We start from the raw sequence: 14,222 nt of genomic DNA on the forward strand, positions 1-14,222 counted from the left end.
TTTTCAAAACTAGACAACAAATGTTTTAATATTATTCCATAATTTGCTTTTCAAAGACTTTTTTGCTCACAAGTAGTAAGAAATACCATTGTTTGTCTTTTCGCCTAACGTTGTAAATACCTTTGCCTAACGTTGTAAACAAATGAAAGGAAAATTGGACTGATATTTCTTCCAGAAAAAAGTTGATTTAAGTTGCCACAACAAAAAACGCTAGTCAACTAGTTGACAGTAGAACTGGGCGATATCAGAATTTTAATACAGCGATATATCGCGCTCCAAATAGGGTGCAAAGGATCAAAAAACAACAAAAACCATTTCCAAATATAATATTTCTTTAATTCAAAACTTCCCTGGAGGGGGGGAGGGGGACGTGCTCAATGGTATAGCTCAACGCATGACATAAGTGTTTCTCAACGAAAAAGTTTTAAATATTGAATTCAATATTTTGTTTAAATCTTTCAATTTGAGCAGTCTCAATAATATGAATGTACTTTGAACTATATTTCGTATTGATGTCTTAAATAGTTTGTTTTTAGTCATTTAATAGCTTTTGCTTTAAGACTTTTTACTTTTTAGCTGAGTAAGATTAAGTAAAATACTAATAATAAATCTTTAAAGAATGCAGCTATAAATGCACTGCAATTTGATATGTATCTTAAATATTTTCGGGGGGAAAAATTAAAATTAAAAAATTTATTTATTTATTTATTTTTGAAAAAATCTGAATATTATCAAAATTTATGCAGTAAACTTCTTTTTTTTTGGCGTTTTTAAATAAATTTTAAGATATTTTTTTATTTCAATGAAATTTTTAATCATTTTTAAAATCCATGACTTATGTATATTATTCATTTATGTTACATTAGTAAATAAAAAAAATGCTTGAAAATTGTATCTACTTTTTATATTCATCCGACGGTCTTAGAGAATCTTGGTAAATTATCTAATAAATGCCACCCATCGACAAGCTCAGCTTTTTCAATCATGGTACTTGTTACTCTTCTGAAAATGAGTAGAACTTTCACAAAGAATCCTTGATCGTGCATGGTAGAACTCAATTCCATCTTCGTTAATGCGTACAACTTTCAAACAACACTATGTCATCGCATTACAGGGGCGGACTGGCCCTAGAATTTCTGTGTGGAAAAATATTCTTTCCGGCCCTACTCCAAACATTTTGGCTGTCTTTTTCCCAACCCCAAAAGTTTTTAGTGATTTTCATTACATAAAAAAAGAAAAAGAAAAGAACAAGTTTTTTCAAAGACTACACATGTCTTTAAAAGAAAAAAAAATCCCAGTTTTGTAATCTGGAAAATTTTTCTGTTGATGACGAAAGAAGCCATCTTTTTAGTTTAATTTTTTTTTTTTCAATGTTTTTGCTGCTGTCCGTTTTTGAATTCAGCTTAAAACGGAGAATGATATCAAGATAGTGATGAATGTTTCTCCCTGTAAGTGGGGTATGGAATATCCCCAACTTAGGGAGAAAATTTTGAAAAATAGTTATAAAAATCTGCATTTTGAAGCCTCATAAGGAGTGATTGGAACAAAGAAATATCAGGAAAAAAAATAGGCGAACAAAACTTTTTTTTGAGTTTCATTTTTCAAATTAAGATAATAAACTTTTTTGTGTCGATAAATCAATGACAGCAGTTGACAGACAGAAAGAGTGAGGAAGGAGAAAATATAATGCATTGTTGTTTTGTCACATCGGCTTTCGATACGATTAATTTTTGATCACCACAACAAATACAACACTGAATTAAATATAAAATGATCAATAGTAAAAAATGCTTTAAAAGAAATGATGCACAGATTTCGAGAATGGGGAACGGGAGAGTAACATATTACCTATTTTTACTATTTATAATGGAACTTACTTACGGTTTGGCCATCATCTCTCCGTCTGCGGGTATTTTGACCAACTGCACAGTGTTAGTAATGCTAAAAAAACTTGTTTTATTTAAGGATTACTGAACTTCATATGCATCATGAACATGCTTAGGGCTTATACAGACTCTTAACTGCATGAAAAACTCCGAGAAAAGGAAAAAGTAAAACGAGAATTCGAGTTTTCACCATGTTTCTGATGAGGAACCAAAGAGGCTTAAACCCATGAAATTACGATAATAAAGAGTATTTCATATTAAATGAATTGTTCATCATTCTGTTACATAGTTTCTTTGTAAAAAACTTAAAAATACCTCTCATTTTTAAATAGAAAGAAGAGTTTATAAGCCGCATAAATGCAAGTGTTATTATACGCTGTAGTGACGGATTTTCGTTTGCTACAGTTCCCACAATGCACTGCAGTGCCGGTTTTGACCTGCAGTGACGTCAGATGAATACTGTCCATTAATACAAATACAAATGTGACGACCAGCAACAGGCTCTGGGCCCAGCTAGGCAGGTCCTAGTCAATTAATTAGTCCCCAATGAAGATCAATGGCCCTCTTAAAGCTATCCACTCCCTTGCTCATTACCGCCTCTTCAGGTAAGCTATTCCAAGTGCCCACGACCCTGCTAAAGTAGTAGTTTTTCCTGATTTCCAAGTTAGCCTGAGATTTAAATAGCTTAAAACAATGACCCCTGCTTTCCCCGCAAAAATTTAACCCATTTACATCTTTCATTTTGATAAATTTAAATAACTGAATCATGTCCCCTCTGATTCTCCTTTGCTCCAGGCTATACATGTTAAGCCTATTAAGTCTGGTATCATAATCTAACTCTGAGAGTCCCCTTACTAATTTAGTTACCCTTCTTTGAACCCTTTCCAATACAAAAATATCTTTCTTCAGATAAGGCGACCAAAACTGAATAGCATACTCCAAATGAGGTCTTACTAAACTCCTATATAAAGGCAGAACTTTTTTAGATTTGTTTGAAATAGATCTATTGATAAACCCAAGCATTTTGTTGGCTTTGTTACTAGCAATACTGCACTGTTGACTAAACTTGAAGTCCTGATTTATAAAGATACCCAGATCCATAACATTTTCTGCCTGATTTATGACTGAACCCTGTAAACGATATCTCATACGCTTATTTCCATGACCTAAGTGTAGCACTTGACATTTCCCTACATTAAGTGCCATACCCCATTTATCTGCCCACTTAGTAATATGATCTAAATCCTCTTGCAGCTGTTTTACTTGTTCTTCATTTTCGACAATCCCCATAACTAACAGAAATATTTTCATTGATGTCATTCATAAATATAATAAACAAAAGAGGCCCTAAAACTGATCCCTGAGGAACCCCACTTAAAACATCACTCCAATTAGAATGATTTCCTCTCACAACTACTCTTTGCTTTCTACCAGTAAGCCAATTTCTAACCCAAAGTAAAGTTTTTCCTCCTATTCCTATGTCAGCTAACTTGCTGAGAAGAGCAACATGCGGTACCTTGTCAAAAGCTTTTTGAAAATCAATATAAACAACATCCACACATTTTTTGTTATCTAAAGCTGAGGTAAACTTGTCGTAGAAATGCAATAAATTAGTAGTACAGGATTTACCTTTCCTGAAACCATACTGCAAACTAGTCAACAGACTATTAGTCTCTAAGAACTTCATGATCTTAATTTTGATCAAAGTTTCGAAAATCTTACAAATCACCGAAGTCAAACTTACAGGTCTATAATTCCCAGCAATACTTTTAGACCCCTTCTTGAAGAGTGGCGTTATGTTAGCCAGCTTCCAGTCCTCTGGCACCGTCCCCGAGTTATAAGAAGCATTGAAAATATTCAAAATAACATCCACTAATTCCTCTGCACATTCAACTAAAATTTTGGATAAATATTATCTGGTCCCGGAGCTTTAGTTGCTTTAATCTTTTTCAAATGAAATAAAACCTCCTCCCTGGAAAATACAAAATCCTCAAGCTGTATAATAGCTTGTGTCTTGTTAGTGTCAACTGTTGAGATACAGTTATTGTTAAATACACTGGAAAAAAAGTTATTTAGCACATTTGCAATATCCCTATCATTTTGGATTAAATTTCCATACTCATCAACCAAAGGCCCAATTTGACTGTTTCGAGCTTTCCCAGAATTAGCGTAAGCAAAAAACCTCTTAAGGTTCCCATCAATGTCATCTGCCAGCCTTTGCTCCAATTCCCTTTTCTGAATCCGTACCAAATACTTAAACTTTCGCCTTGCCTTACCATACTGAAGCCTCTCCGCACTCTGACCAGTTTCAGAGTGCATACGATTGAAAAGAAATAAAATGAAGCACACTTTGCTTAGGAGTTTCAAAGACTAATCTAGTTATTTTCAAAGACTCTGGATTTGAAATTTAATAAACGAAAACAAATTAATTTAAAGTAATCGTTATTTTAAATTCATATTATTTTGTTTAAAGTGTTGAAAACAACAAAATTTTAGCAAACACATGACTAAAAATATTAAACTTACCGCGAAAAAGTTCTTGTCATTGTTAGTTCAATACAGATGTTATTCCACACTGTATAACAAATGACTCGTTATTTTTCTGAGATGAAATTGCGAAGAGAGGGATTACCTAATTGGTTGAAAAAGACATGGCTCCGTCTATTATACAGAAAGTGGCGGGAAACTTAACAGTAAACACGAAGGGAAGAGAAAGAGAGAGAGAAAAAAAAAAGCTTTCTTAGCAGGCGTTTTGCATGTTACCAGAACTGGTATACATCCTATTCTTTGGATGGAGTCTTTTTCATATGAAGGAAAGGGATTAATGTAATCTTTCCCAGGCAGCTTTAGATGGTCATAAAAAATATCCTCACCCCCAATATACCGCTCCTCATCACAGAATTCCAGGAAACATCAATTTCCAACATAGATAGCAAGAGACACCACCTGCTCTTAACCAGGGCCCACCCTTAAGGCTTCACTTTGGGCGAAGGTCCACCCCACGAAACCATTGCGTTCTCACTTCGTAACAAGATACAATACGGCAATAGTTCGACAAGAAAAGAGTGACCACTGGAAGTGGAAAACCATCTAATCATCATCCTCTCCAAACCTCTCCCCCCAATTGCAGTTATCTCAATGTCTAAGTTTAAGACAACTGACTGTGACTCTAAATACACAAAAACGGCCGGCCTAGCTATTTTTTTTTTTTTTGCAAAATAAAATTAACATTGAAAAAAAGAAAACGGCCCGAGTTAGGTGCGGCCCATGTGGAATTTTCCACATCTTCCACATGGCCAGTCCGCCCCTGTCGCATTAACGTTAATGCGTACAACTTTCACAAAAAACACTATGTCAGCGCATTAACGGTAATGTTAGGGTTGCCAGCGATAACACTTAAAAATTGGATTATCGGTTCAAGTTGTGCCTCGTGTTATGAACGGAATAAAAATTTTCTCTCTTATTATCGAAGGTAAAGCTACTATTTTTATTCAGCTATGAGTTGCGAGGCGTTTAGTGAAATACGACAGCTCGGATGGAAATGATTCAGCTGGCGGTGTATTTTATTTAAACTCATTAGGTTTTTTTCGTTTTTCATTTCTTTTTTAATGCAAACATTTCTGTTCAGTATATTTCGCAAACCTTTTATTCAGAGTAATGTCAATGGTTTATTTTTAATTAGAATTATGATCTGTGTTGATACCTCCATTGGTTAATTTTTAATTGTTGCATTAAGATGCTTTTTTAACTAACACGCATTCACTTTTCAGGGCCCACGAGAGACTATATCAGCCTTGTCAGAAACTAGGGGCACGGTCCTTAGAAGGGCCCTGCTCTTGAAAACTTTTTAGGGGGATGGGATCTGGAGACCAATCTGACAATGGGTCCACCTTGACCTTTGGCAGCCCTGTTAATTTTCCCTTGTACTATAATTAAAAATAAAATAACTGATTGAAGAATGCAGTTAATTTCTTGAAATTTCAAGCACTCATCCATCATACAGAACTATAAAAAGTTATGTATTTTTGAGTCAGCGTTTCAATTTCTCCGTAATTATGTCCCGTATTTCTGTTTCAACCGATATATCGGACGGATAGATATCTAAATATCGTTACCATGGTAATAGTTATATATCGATATATGACAATATATCGGTATATCGCCCAGCCTTAGTTGACAGTCATCTTTTTAAAAAAGCTGAATCAACTAACCGCTTTGTGTGGGAGGTCAAAGTCAAATTGACGAAAATTTTGCCAGATTTGAGCATGCGTTTTTCACTCAGCGAGAAAAAAATCGTCGAAAATGACGAAATTTGTCTTAGGATAAAAAACAATTGAAACTGAAGGTTCTATTTCTGAAAGTGCATAAATTAAACTATCTCATGGCAGGATTACAAGGCGAATGTTTTACCATTGTGCCATATTAACCGACAGTACACTGAGAGAAACAAAAAAATTGGCAGCTTAAATTTAAATATTACACATACATATCTCACAGCTTTAATTTTTGATTTGATGAAAACCACAGGATTGAAAATGCGTTAGTTACAGTAAAAGGAAAATTCCCAAAACAACTGATTTTTATTTGAATACTCAATTGTTATGTAACAAATATTTTTCTACTGATGAGGTGAAGCTTGACCTTGACAATGTGTGCTTCTTTTGGGGGATTTCCAGGGTTTAAGCCGAGTTCAAAAGTTCTTTAGCATAAAAGCTAAAATTAAGGGAAAAGTTTTAGCAAAATGCTAAAATATGTTTACATTCTCATATCTTTCTTAATGCCTCTGTGTTTCATCTCTAGTTGAAAATAATTGAAAATTTCTTCTATGATATCTTTAAAGCAATAAGTACAGCAGCGTTTTTTTAAACATAAAATAAAAGTCTTGGATTATGCTTATCATTAAGAAAACATATGTTTGGTTTTTAGAAAATTGCACTCTCCTCTTCCTAATAATGCAGTTTTTGAGGGGACATAATGCCGGATAAGACAAAGTATTGAACTTGATTGTAATTTAAGCATCTTTGCTGAGATTTAAAGATTAAGTTGACTATCGCCATGCGTGCTTCCTGTCTTGGATTATAAGTTTCCTTTTTTTTAAATTAACTTATTTTTTAGTTGAGCAAAAAAGCGAAAGTGCTTTGCTTTACTTTCGCAATTGAGATAGTGTTTTCGCATTTTGCGAAAAATGCGATCGTAGCAAAAACCCTGGGGATTTCACTGTAAAAGGTAAATTGTTATGGATGCATAACTCAACTCAACATTAATAACCTTTCCCTATTTCAGTCAACTCCCCGAAAGAAGTCAATATTGTCAAAGTCATTATTTTATCAGAGCCGCACTGTACACTATGTTTATTTACTTATTTATTTATTTGTATTTGCAGAAATCTCTGGCTTTTGGAAGAGCCCAGTATAGAAGTAACAATCGCTCTTGTGATTCAAGTTAGAAGGCATACAAAATCGAATTTTCATATACAGCAAGTTGCCGTCTTGGAGCACGCTTGAAAAATGTTGTCGATTTTAAAGAACATACAAAGTGACTACACCACACTTGATCTTTCTCATAAAGACATGAGAAATGCTGAAATAATCGATATAGCTGACACTTTGGCATTTAACATGTCTATTTCTGAGTTGAATCTTTCCCACACCAAAATAGGAGATGGTGAAATAACAGTGATGGCAGAAGTTTTGAAGAATAATAATCAGATCAATACGATTATCTTATCCCACAACCAAATAGGGGATGCTGGAATGAGAGACTTTGGGGCAATGATGACAACGAACAATTCAATTACTACGCTTGACATATCTTATAATCAGATTAAAGATGATGGACTGAAAGACATAGCTGAAGCTTTAAAGCAGAGTGCTTCAGTCAGAATACTAAACGTTTCCCACAACAAAATAGGAGATTTTGGTATAATAGAGCTTTCAAGAATTTTGAATGTTACAAAATCCATCGTCAGCCTCGATATATCATATAATCCAGTTGGACAAGACGGAATAAAAGCTATTGCTAAAGCCTTAAAGAAAAACAAAGTCATTGAAACTCTTAGTCTTGAAGGCAACAAAATCAAAGATGCAGGTTTGAAGGTTTTAGCACAAGCGTTAAAAGCAAACAAGTCAGTTACTTACTTGAATTTAGGTCATAATCAAATCACAGACTTAGGGATGAAAGATACAGCCGAAGCATTAAAAGTAAACAAGTGTGTTCGAAGCCTTCATCTTAACTCGAATCAAATCAGCGACGAAGGTGTAAAAGAATTATGTGAAGTTCTAAAAAATAATTCAGTAATTACTAAACTCTTCCTAAATGGCAATCTAATTGGAAATGCTGGAGCTCACAACCTATCAGAAGTCATTCTTACAAATAACTTAATTCTTGAACTGGATCTTTGCTATAATCAAATTGATGCAACCGGAATTCGAAGTATTGCTGAAGCAATAAAATTTAATAAGTCTCTCAAAACATTACAACTCAGTAACAATCTGATTGGAGAGGATGGAATTAAAACTCTAGCGGAAGCTTTTAAAATAAATGACTCCATCACAAAGCTCAATGTGTCCAGTAATACTATAAATGATGGAGGAGCTGAAGCTCTTGGCAATGCTTTGAAAGAAAATGTTTCTGTGACATCGCTTGACCTCAGCAATAACAACATTACCAACACTGGGGCAAAGCATCTTCTCGAAGCATTAAAATCAAATGTCCGCATTGCGTCTCTTGATCTAAGAAATAATCCGCTAACTAAATCAGGAGTACAGGATTTCAGACGTGTTGCAGGCTTTAATAATGTTTCAACGGTTATTAATTTATCCAACAAGGTAGCAGATATTCATCATCAGAATCATGATACCATCTTGTCTATTAAAGATAAAAAAATAAAAACTGATGCAGTAAAATTTATTACAGAAACCGTAGCAAAGAACAGCATCAGTGCCCTGAAACTGAATGAAAAACACATCAACTGTGCTGTGTTGGAAGATCTAGCTAAAGCTCTAAGGCTTAACACTTCGATTACCACCCTTGATCTTTCAAGGAACTTGATTGGGGATAATGGAATGCAGAGTCTGTTTGAAGCTTTAAAGGCAAACGAATCGATAACAGACATTAATCTCAGTGCTAACAGAATAGGTGATGCTGGAATCAAATTTCTAGCTTCAACCTTAGAAATGAACAATCGCATTTGCAATGTTGATCTTGGGTACAATAAAATTAATGATGTAGGAGTAGAACAAATAGCAAAAGCACTGATTAGTAATAAATCAGTTTGCAAATTAAATCTTACTGGAAATCCTTTAAAAGATAATGGAGCTAAACATATTGCTGATGTTTTAAAGGTAAATAACTGTATTAAAGTGCTTGACTTGTCAGAATGCCAAATAGAAACCTTCGGAATGCTCAGCTTAAGCCAAGCACTGCGAGAAAATTCGTCTCTTACTACACTGGTTCTGAGTAACAACAGGGTACAGAATACGGCAGCACTTCATCTGGCTGAAAGCTTGGCGATTAATAACTCTCTGAACAAACTTGACCTATCGGGAAACTCAATATCAGATGAGATCACTGCTATCATTGTAGCTCTAAAAGCGAATCTTGCTCTTTCCAATCTTAATTTCAGCATGAACAACATTAACATTTCTATCACTTCTGAAAATGATCTCTATGAAGCTTTTACCACAAACTCTACTATTACCAAGCTTCAACTGAATAGTACTAATTTCAAAGATGCTACAATGAAAGTTATAGCTAAAGCTTTAGAACACAATACTTCAGTTAGTACACTAAGACTTGGGGACAATCAGATTAGCTCTGTCGGCGCTAAGGATCTAGCCACAGCTTTAAAAGTGAATAAATCTATTGTATCTATCGATTTATCTATTAATAATGTAGGAGATGAGGGAGTCAAAGAGCTCTCAGAAGGTTTGAAAGTCAATAGATCGATTACGTCTCTAAATTTAAGCGAAAACAACATAACTAACATTGGAGTAGGAATGATTGCAGAAACATTAAAATATAATAAGTCTCTTGCTGTACTAGACCTCTCTTGCAATCCGATAGATTATGATGGAGTTCTTTGCCTGGCTGAAGCGTTCAGAAGTAATGCATCAATTACTTCAATAAACTTAAGCAATAACACACTAAGTGATGATAGTGCAAAGATTATAGCTGAATGTTTAACAGTAAATGCCTCTATTAAAATTTTAAATCTTAGCTACAATCAAATACATGATACTGGATTGAAATATCTGGCTGAAGCTCTCGAGAAAAATTCAAGCCTTAATTCTCTAAATCTTTCCTACAATAAGATAAAAGATGAAGGTGCTAAAGATTTAGCTGAATCATTAAACCACAACTCATCTATTTCAAACCTTTATCTCATCGGTAACAAAATCGAAACATCAATACTAAAAAGCATAGCTGAAGCCTTAAACCTCCGATCTTGTGTTACTGCATTTGATTTGAGTTACTTTCTAAAAGACAGAAGTGGCAATGTCGATTGTACTGTATCTAAAGCAACTGATGGTAGCGTACCGTTCAAGAGTAAGGCCAACGATCTTACAAAAGAAACTCTCATAAGAGAAGCATTAAGGCTAATGAGTGCTGGTAATTATCAACTTCAAGACTTTGGAAAAAATGCAATATTATTATTAGGGAACCCTGGAGCTGGTAAAAGCACACTTGCTCACTTGCTGTGCGGACAAAAGTTGAAAGCTGTACTGGATGATGCAACTAATGATATATTTGTCGAAGCACCTGACCCAATAAAAGGTATTGTTATTGGTCATAATAACAATACAAAAACTAAAATTCCCACAAAATGCTATGCTAAAGACACTATAATATGGGACTGCCCTGGGTTTAAGGACAATGACCCCGTGCACGAAATTGCCAACTGTTTTTTCATAAAAAAAGTGTTTCAAAATACAGAAGAGCTGAAATTTATATTAGTGGTTTCTGAAGCAGATTTACGCAGTAGAAGGGGCAGCGAATTTTTGCTTACAGTATCAAATTTTTTGAAAATATTTAAAAATGTGAAACAGGTGGATGATTGCATATCTTTAGTAGTCACGCAAGTACCAGAATTTAGAAACCTTGAGCATATCCGAAAATTTATGGAAAACTTATTAGAAGAAGAAAGAACAAGTGAGGAACATAAGAACTTTATCCGAAAGCTCAAAGATTCTTCCCTGCATTTGTTTCATAAGCCAAGTACAGAAGGTGATATAAAACAAAGAAATTTGTTGGAAGCAATTAATTTATCATGCAAATATTCAAAGGTTGAAAGTGATATTGTCAAACTAAATATATCTTCAGATACTAGCCGGAATTTATCGTTGCAATTACTGAATGAAACCAGTCATAATTTTAATCTGATTTTGCAAATTATAGCAAAATCTATAACAGATCTGAAGAAAAACTTGCATATTAATCCTTTAAATGTCTTCTTACAAAATTTCACAGTTATCCGAGAGTGGGTTCTGGAGCCAGTTATTAATTGTGATGACTTTCAGAAATCCAAAAAAGATAAACATTTCGATGAATTAGAACTTTTATTTCAATTGAAAAATGTACTTAGCATCATACAAATGACCAGCACAGCAGATATCATACTGGTTTTACAAAAAGCGCTGAAATTGATTAGTGAATACGCCGACCAGGTAGGCGGATTACAACACCAGATTCAGTGCTACAGTTCTTGTCTGAAGCAACAGTATGAGTTTACCACGTTCCTTGCTGAAGTTACAGGTACTCAAATGCCATCTCATCAGCAAATTAAAGATTTGGTTAGCATTTGTCGCAAACAAGTATCAAACAGCCTTTTTTTTGAGATAAGTAATCTAACAATAGAGGAGAATAGAAGCGACCCATTTTATTATGATGAAGCAATAAAACACCTTGAGAGGTTTCAAACTTTACCCATCTCGAAGCACCAAATGGCAATAGCATATCGTTGTTTAGGTCAGATCGTGCAGGAGAGAGACAAAAATGAAGCAATGACTTATTATGTAAAGAGCATTCAAGCAGACAAGTGTTCGCCGAAAACATATGAAAAGTTAGGAGGGTTATTTTTTAGCACTAGCCACTATTCTAAGGCCATTGATTGCTATGAAATAGTGGGCAATTCGTACATGATTAAAGCATGCTTCGAAGAATGGATGAAACAAGACCAAGACAAATCTGGAATCATGCTAAAGCAGGCGGCATATTACCACTCGTTAGGTTTGTATGAGCGAGCTAAAGAGTGTTATTTGGATGCATGTGGTCTTACTCACGATGAAAACTTGAAGGCGACAGTTCTGCAGAAAGTTGGAAACATTTTGCTTGACGTTGCAAGCCTAGGGCAAGACTTTCTTTCCAGAGCAGAGAAACGAAACTTTTACAACTATGATTTGGTAGATAAAGTGTTTGTTAAAAATCTTTTGGAAGAAGAAATCTGAAAAACATCCGTTATTATTTGAAGCGAATTGCATTTTGTACTTGCTTGTTTGTTTCTAATATAAGTATAGAAATTCAAAACGGAGTTATTTTTGTGTTTTTATTCCTGGTTCTTTGCAGTTTGACAGAATAAAAATATGAAGATGCAAAATCCTGTACACAAGAAGTAGAGCTCAAAGCAAATTTCCTTTTCCAAATACACACATCACAAAAAATAAATAAATAAAAATCGGACAGGCAACACATTAAATTTAATTATCTTTTGAAAATTAAGATTGAAAGTTTTATAATGTTGATTTAATACTAAATGAAAGAAGCGCCAAAAACAGCAACAAGAACTATGTTATTACCCTAGAATGGAAAAGGTTCTGCATAAAAATAACTCATAAACCTTATAATGTGTGATAAAGCCTTAATTACTTAAATCTATAGCACATGTAAGGAAAAGATCTTCCAAAGTTCTTAAAGTTAATGCATCATTCTAAAAATATACTAACCTAACAGCTTACATGTGATTTTATAAAAAGATGATCCTTTGATTTTAACTTAGTTAGCTTTAAAGCTAAACATTTAGTAAGCTGCAAAACATCTTTTTTCTTACAGAAAATAGTTTTGGGTTGTAAACATTGTCTTAAGAATATTGGATAAAATTTGCTACATTTTAAATTTCCTTTACATTTAGTATTCAGTAGTATTTTGTATTTATTGTGGAGTATTACAGTGGAGAAATAATACTTTTGACAATTAAAAAAAAAAAAAAAACACCTTTAAAATCTCTTGGCAGTGAACATAATACAATGAAATATCTGTTTAAACAAAATAAATGTTCAAATTAATTTAACGGCCATTACATTGTTTGAATTTCATTGCTGCAAAATTCCTGCCACAACAAACAAAACTCGTGGTCCCTTGAAGTTTGTTGTAAGGGATATAATAATGGCTTGTTGTAATTTTCTGTCCCTATTTTCTGCTTCCCCTAAAAAGCACAAACCATGCTATTGAGAAATAATTAACTTCTCTAAACTGTAAGTATACATTGATTTACCTAATTTAGGGCTGTGTTTATTCAATTTCTCCAACTTCAATGAAACACAAATTTTTGACTAAAAAGTTATGTATTTATTTTCACAAGCTCTTTATACCAATTGATGACAAAAATATCTCACAAGAAAAGAAATAGCGGTCTTTTGCCACAAAAAAATCAGTATTCCTTTCATTTTGGTAATTTATAGTATTTCAACCTTTACAAACCAGTAATGTTTGATTATTCAAACCATTATTTAAATTTAGCAGAATGTTAAAAAACAGTACTAATGTAAGGGATGAAAGAAAATACATTTCAGTAAGAAATAAGTTTATTTTATATAACATTTTATTTAGTTAGAGAAATTCAAGGTACTTTTTGGCATTTGCTTTTAGTTATTCATCTTTCAAAGTAAGTAATTCAAAGTAAGCGTTAGATTCTGAAACAGCATAGTTTGCTTGTCTTTTCAAGGAAATTCTTTCACAGAAAAGCTTCAGTCTAATCTCTTCTGACAACAAGCCACACACAGGCACCTGAAATTTTGTGATAAATACATTAAATTCACTATTGAGTGAAAAGGGAAAAAATAGAAATCAAACATACAGTAAATTTTTCCAACAGAAATGACCTATAATCAAAAAGAAATTGATGATGAGCATCCAACTCAACTTCCATTTTTGACATAACTACAAAATTTTAGAACTTTCTTTAAACAAAAGTCATCAAAGGGCAAGATTGATTCCAGGCCATTGATTTATCTGGTATCACTTGCGTATAAGCCGCTCTCCTACTTTTTTTTTTGGGGGGGGGGGGGAGGAATTGGGAACAAATTGAAAACTTGCATATGAGTCCAGCCCCTACTTTCTGAA

The 14,222-nt window shown here is 33.8% G+C and overlaps 2 protein-coding genes across 2 annotated transcripts in view; one reads left to right on the top strand and one right to left on the bottom strand.

Moving 5' to 3' along the window:
- The first annotated feature begins 1,866 nt into the window (after positions 1–1,866).
- Positions 1,867–12,952, top strand: LOC129226809 (NLR family CARD domain-containing protein 3-like). Its single transcript, XM_054861436.1, has 3 exons — positions 1,867–1,909; positions 8,802–10,661; positions 12,933–12,952. Exons 1-3 carry the CDS (start codon positions 1,867–1,869, stop codon positions 12,950–12,952), a joined length of 1,923 nt encoding a protein of 640 aa, XP_054717411.1.
- Positions 12,953–13,373: 421 nt separating this feature from the next.
- Positions 13,374–14,222, bottom strand: part of LOC129225715 (uncharacterized protein C1orf112 homolog) — a 140,481-nt gene continuing 139,632 nt past the window's right edge. Inside the window, exon 21 of the mRNA XM_054860204.1 lies at positions 13,374–13,886. Coding sequence (XP_054716179.1) covers positions 13,749–13,886 — 138 coding nt within the window. The 3' untranslated portion in view covers positions 13,374–13,748. The remainder of the gene's footprint in view (positions 13,887–14,222) is intronic.

The sequence above is a fragment of the Uloborus diversus genome, chromosome 7 (assembly GCF_026930045.1).
Source record: "Uloborus diversus isolate 005 chromosome 7, Udiv.v.3.1, whole genome shotgun sequence".
NCBI classification, from domain to species: domain Eukaryota; kingdom Metazoa; phylum Arthropoda; class Arachnida; order Araneae; family Uloboridae; genus Uloborus; species Uloborus diversus.

Bases quoted from the DNA above. Each gene is read 5' to 3' on its own strand.
- LOC129226809 (XM_054861436.1), top strand. From the start codon at position 1,867: ATGGAACTTACTTACGGTTTGGCCATCATCTCTCCGTCTGCGG. The intron at 1,910-8,801 runs GTATTTTGACCA...AATTTATTACAG, and splicing joins CATCATCTCTCCGTCTGCGG to AAACCGTAGCAAAGAACAGC. The intron at 10,662-12,932 runs GTATTGTTATTG...TTTTTCTTACAG, and splicing joins AGCACCTGACCCAATAAAAG to AAAATAGTTTTGGGTTGTAA.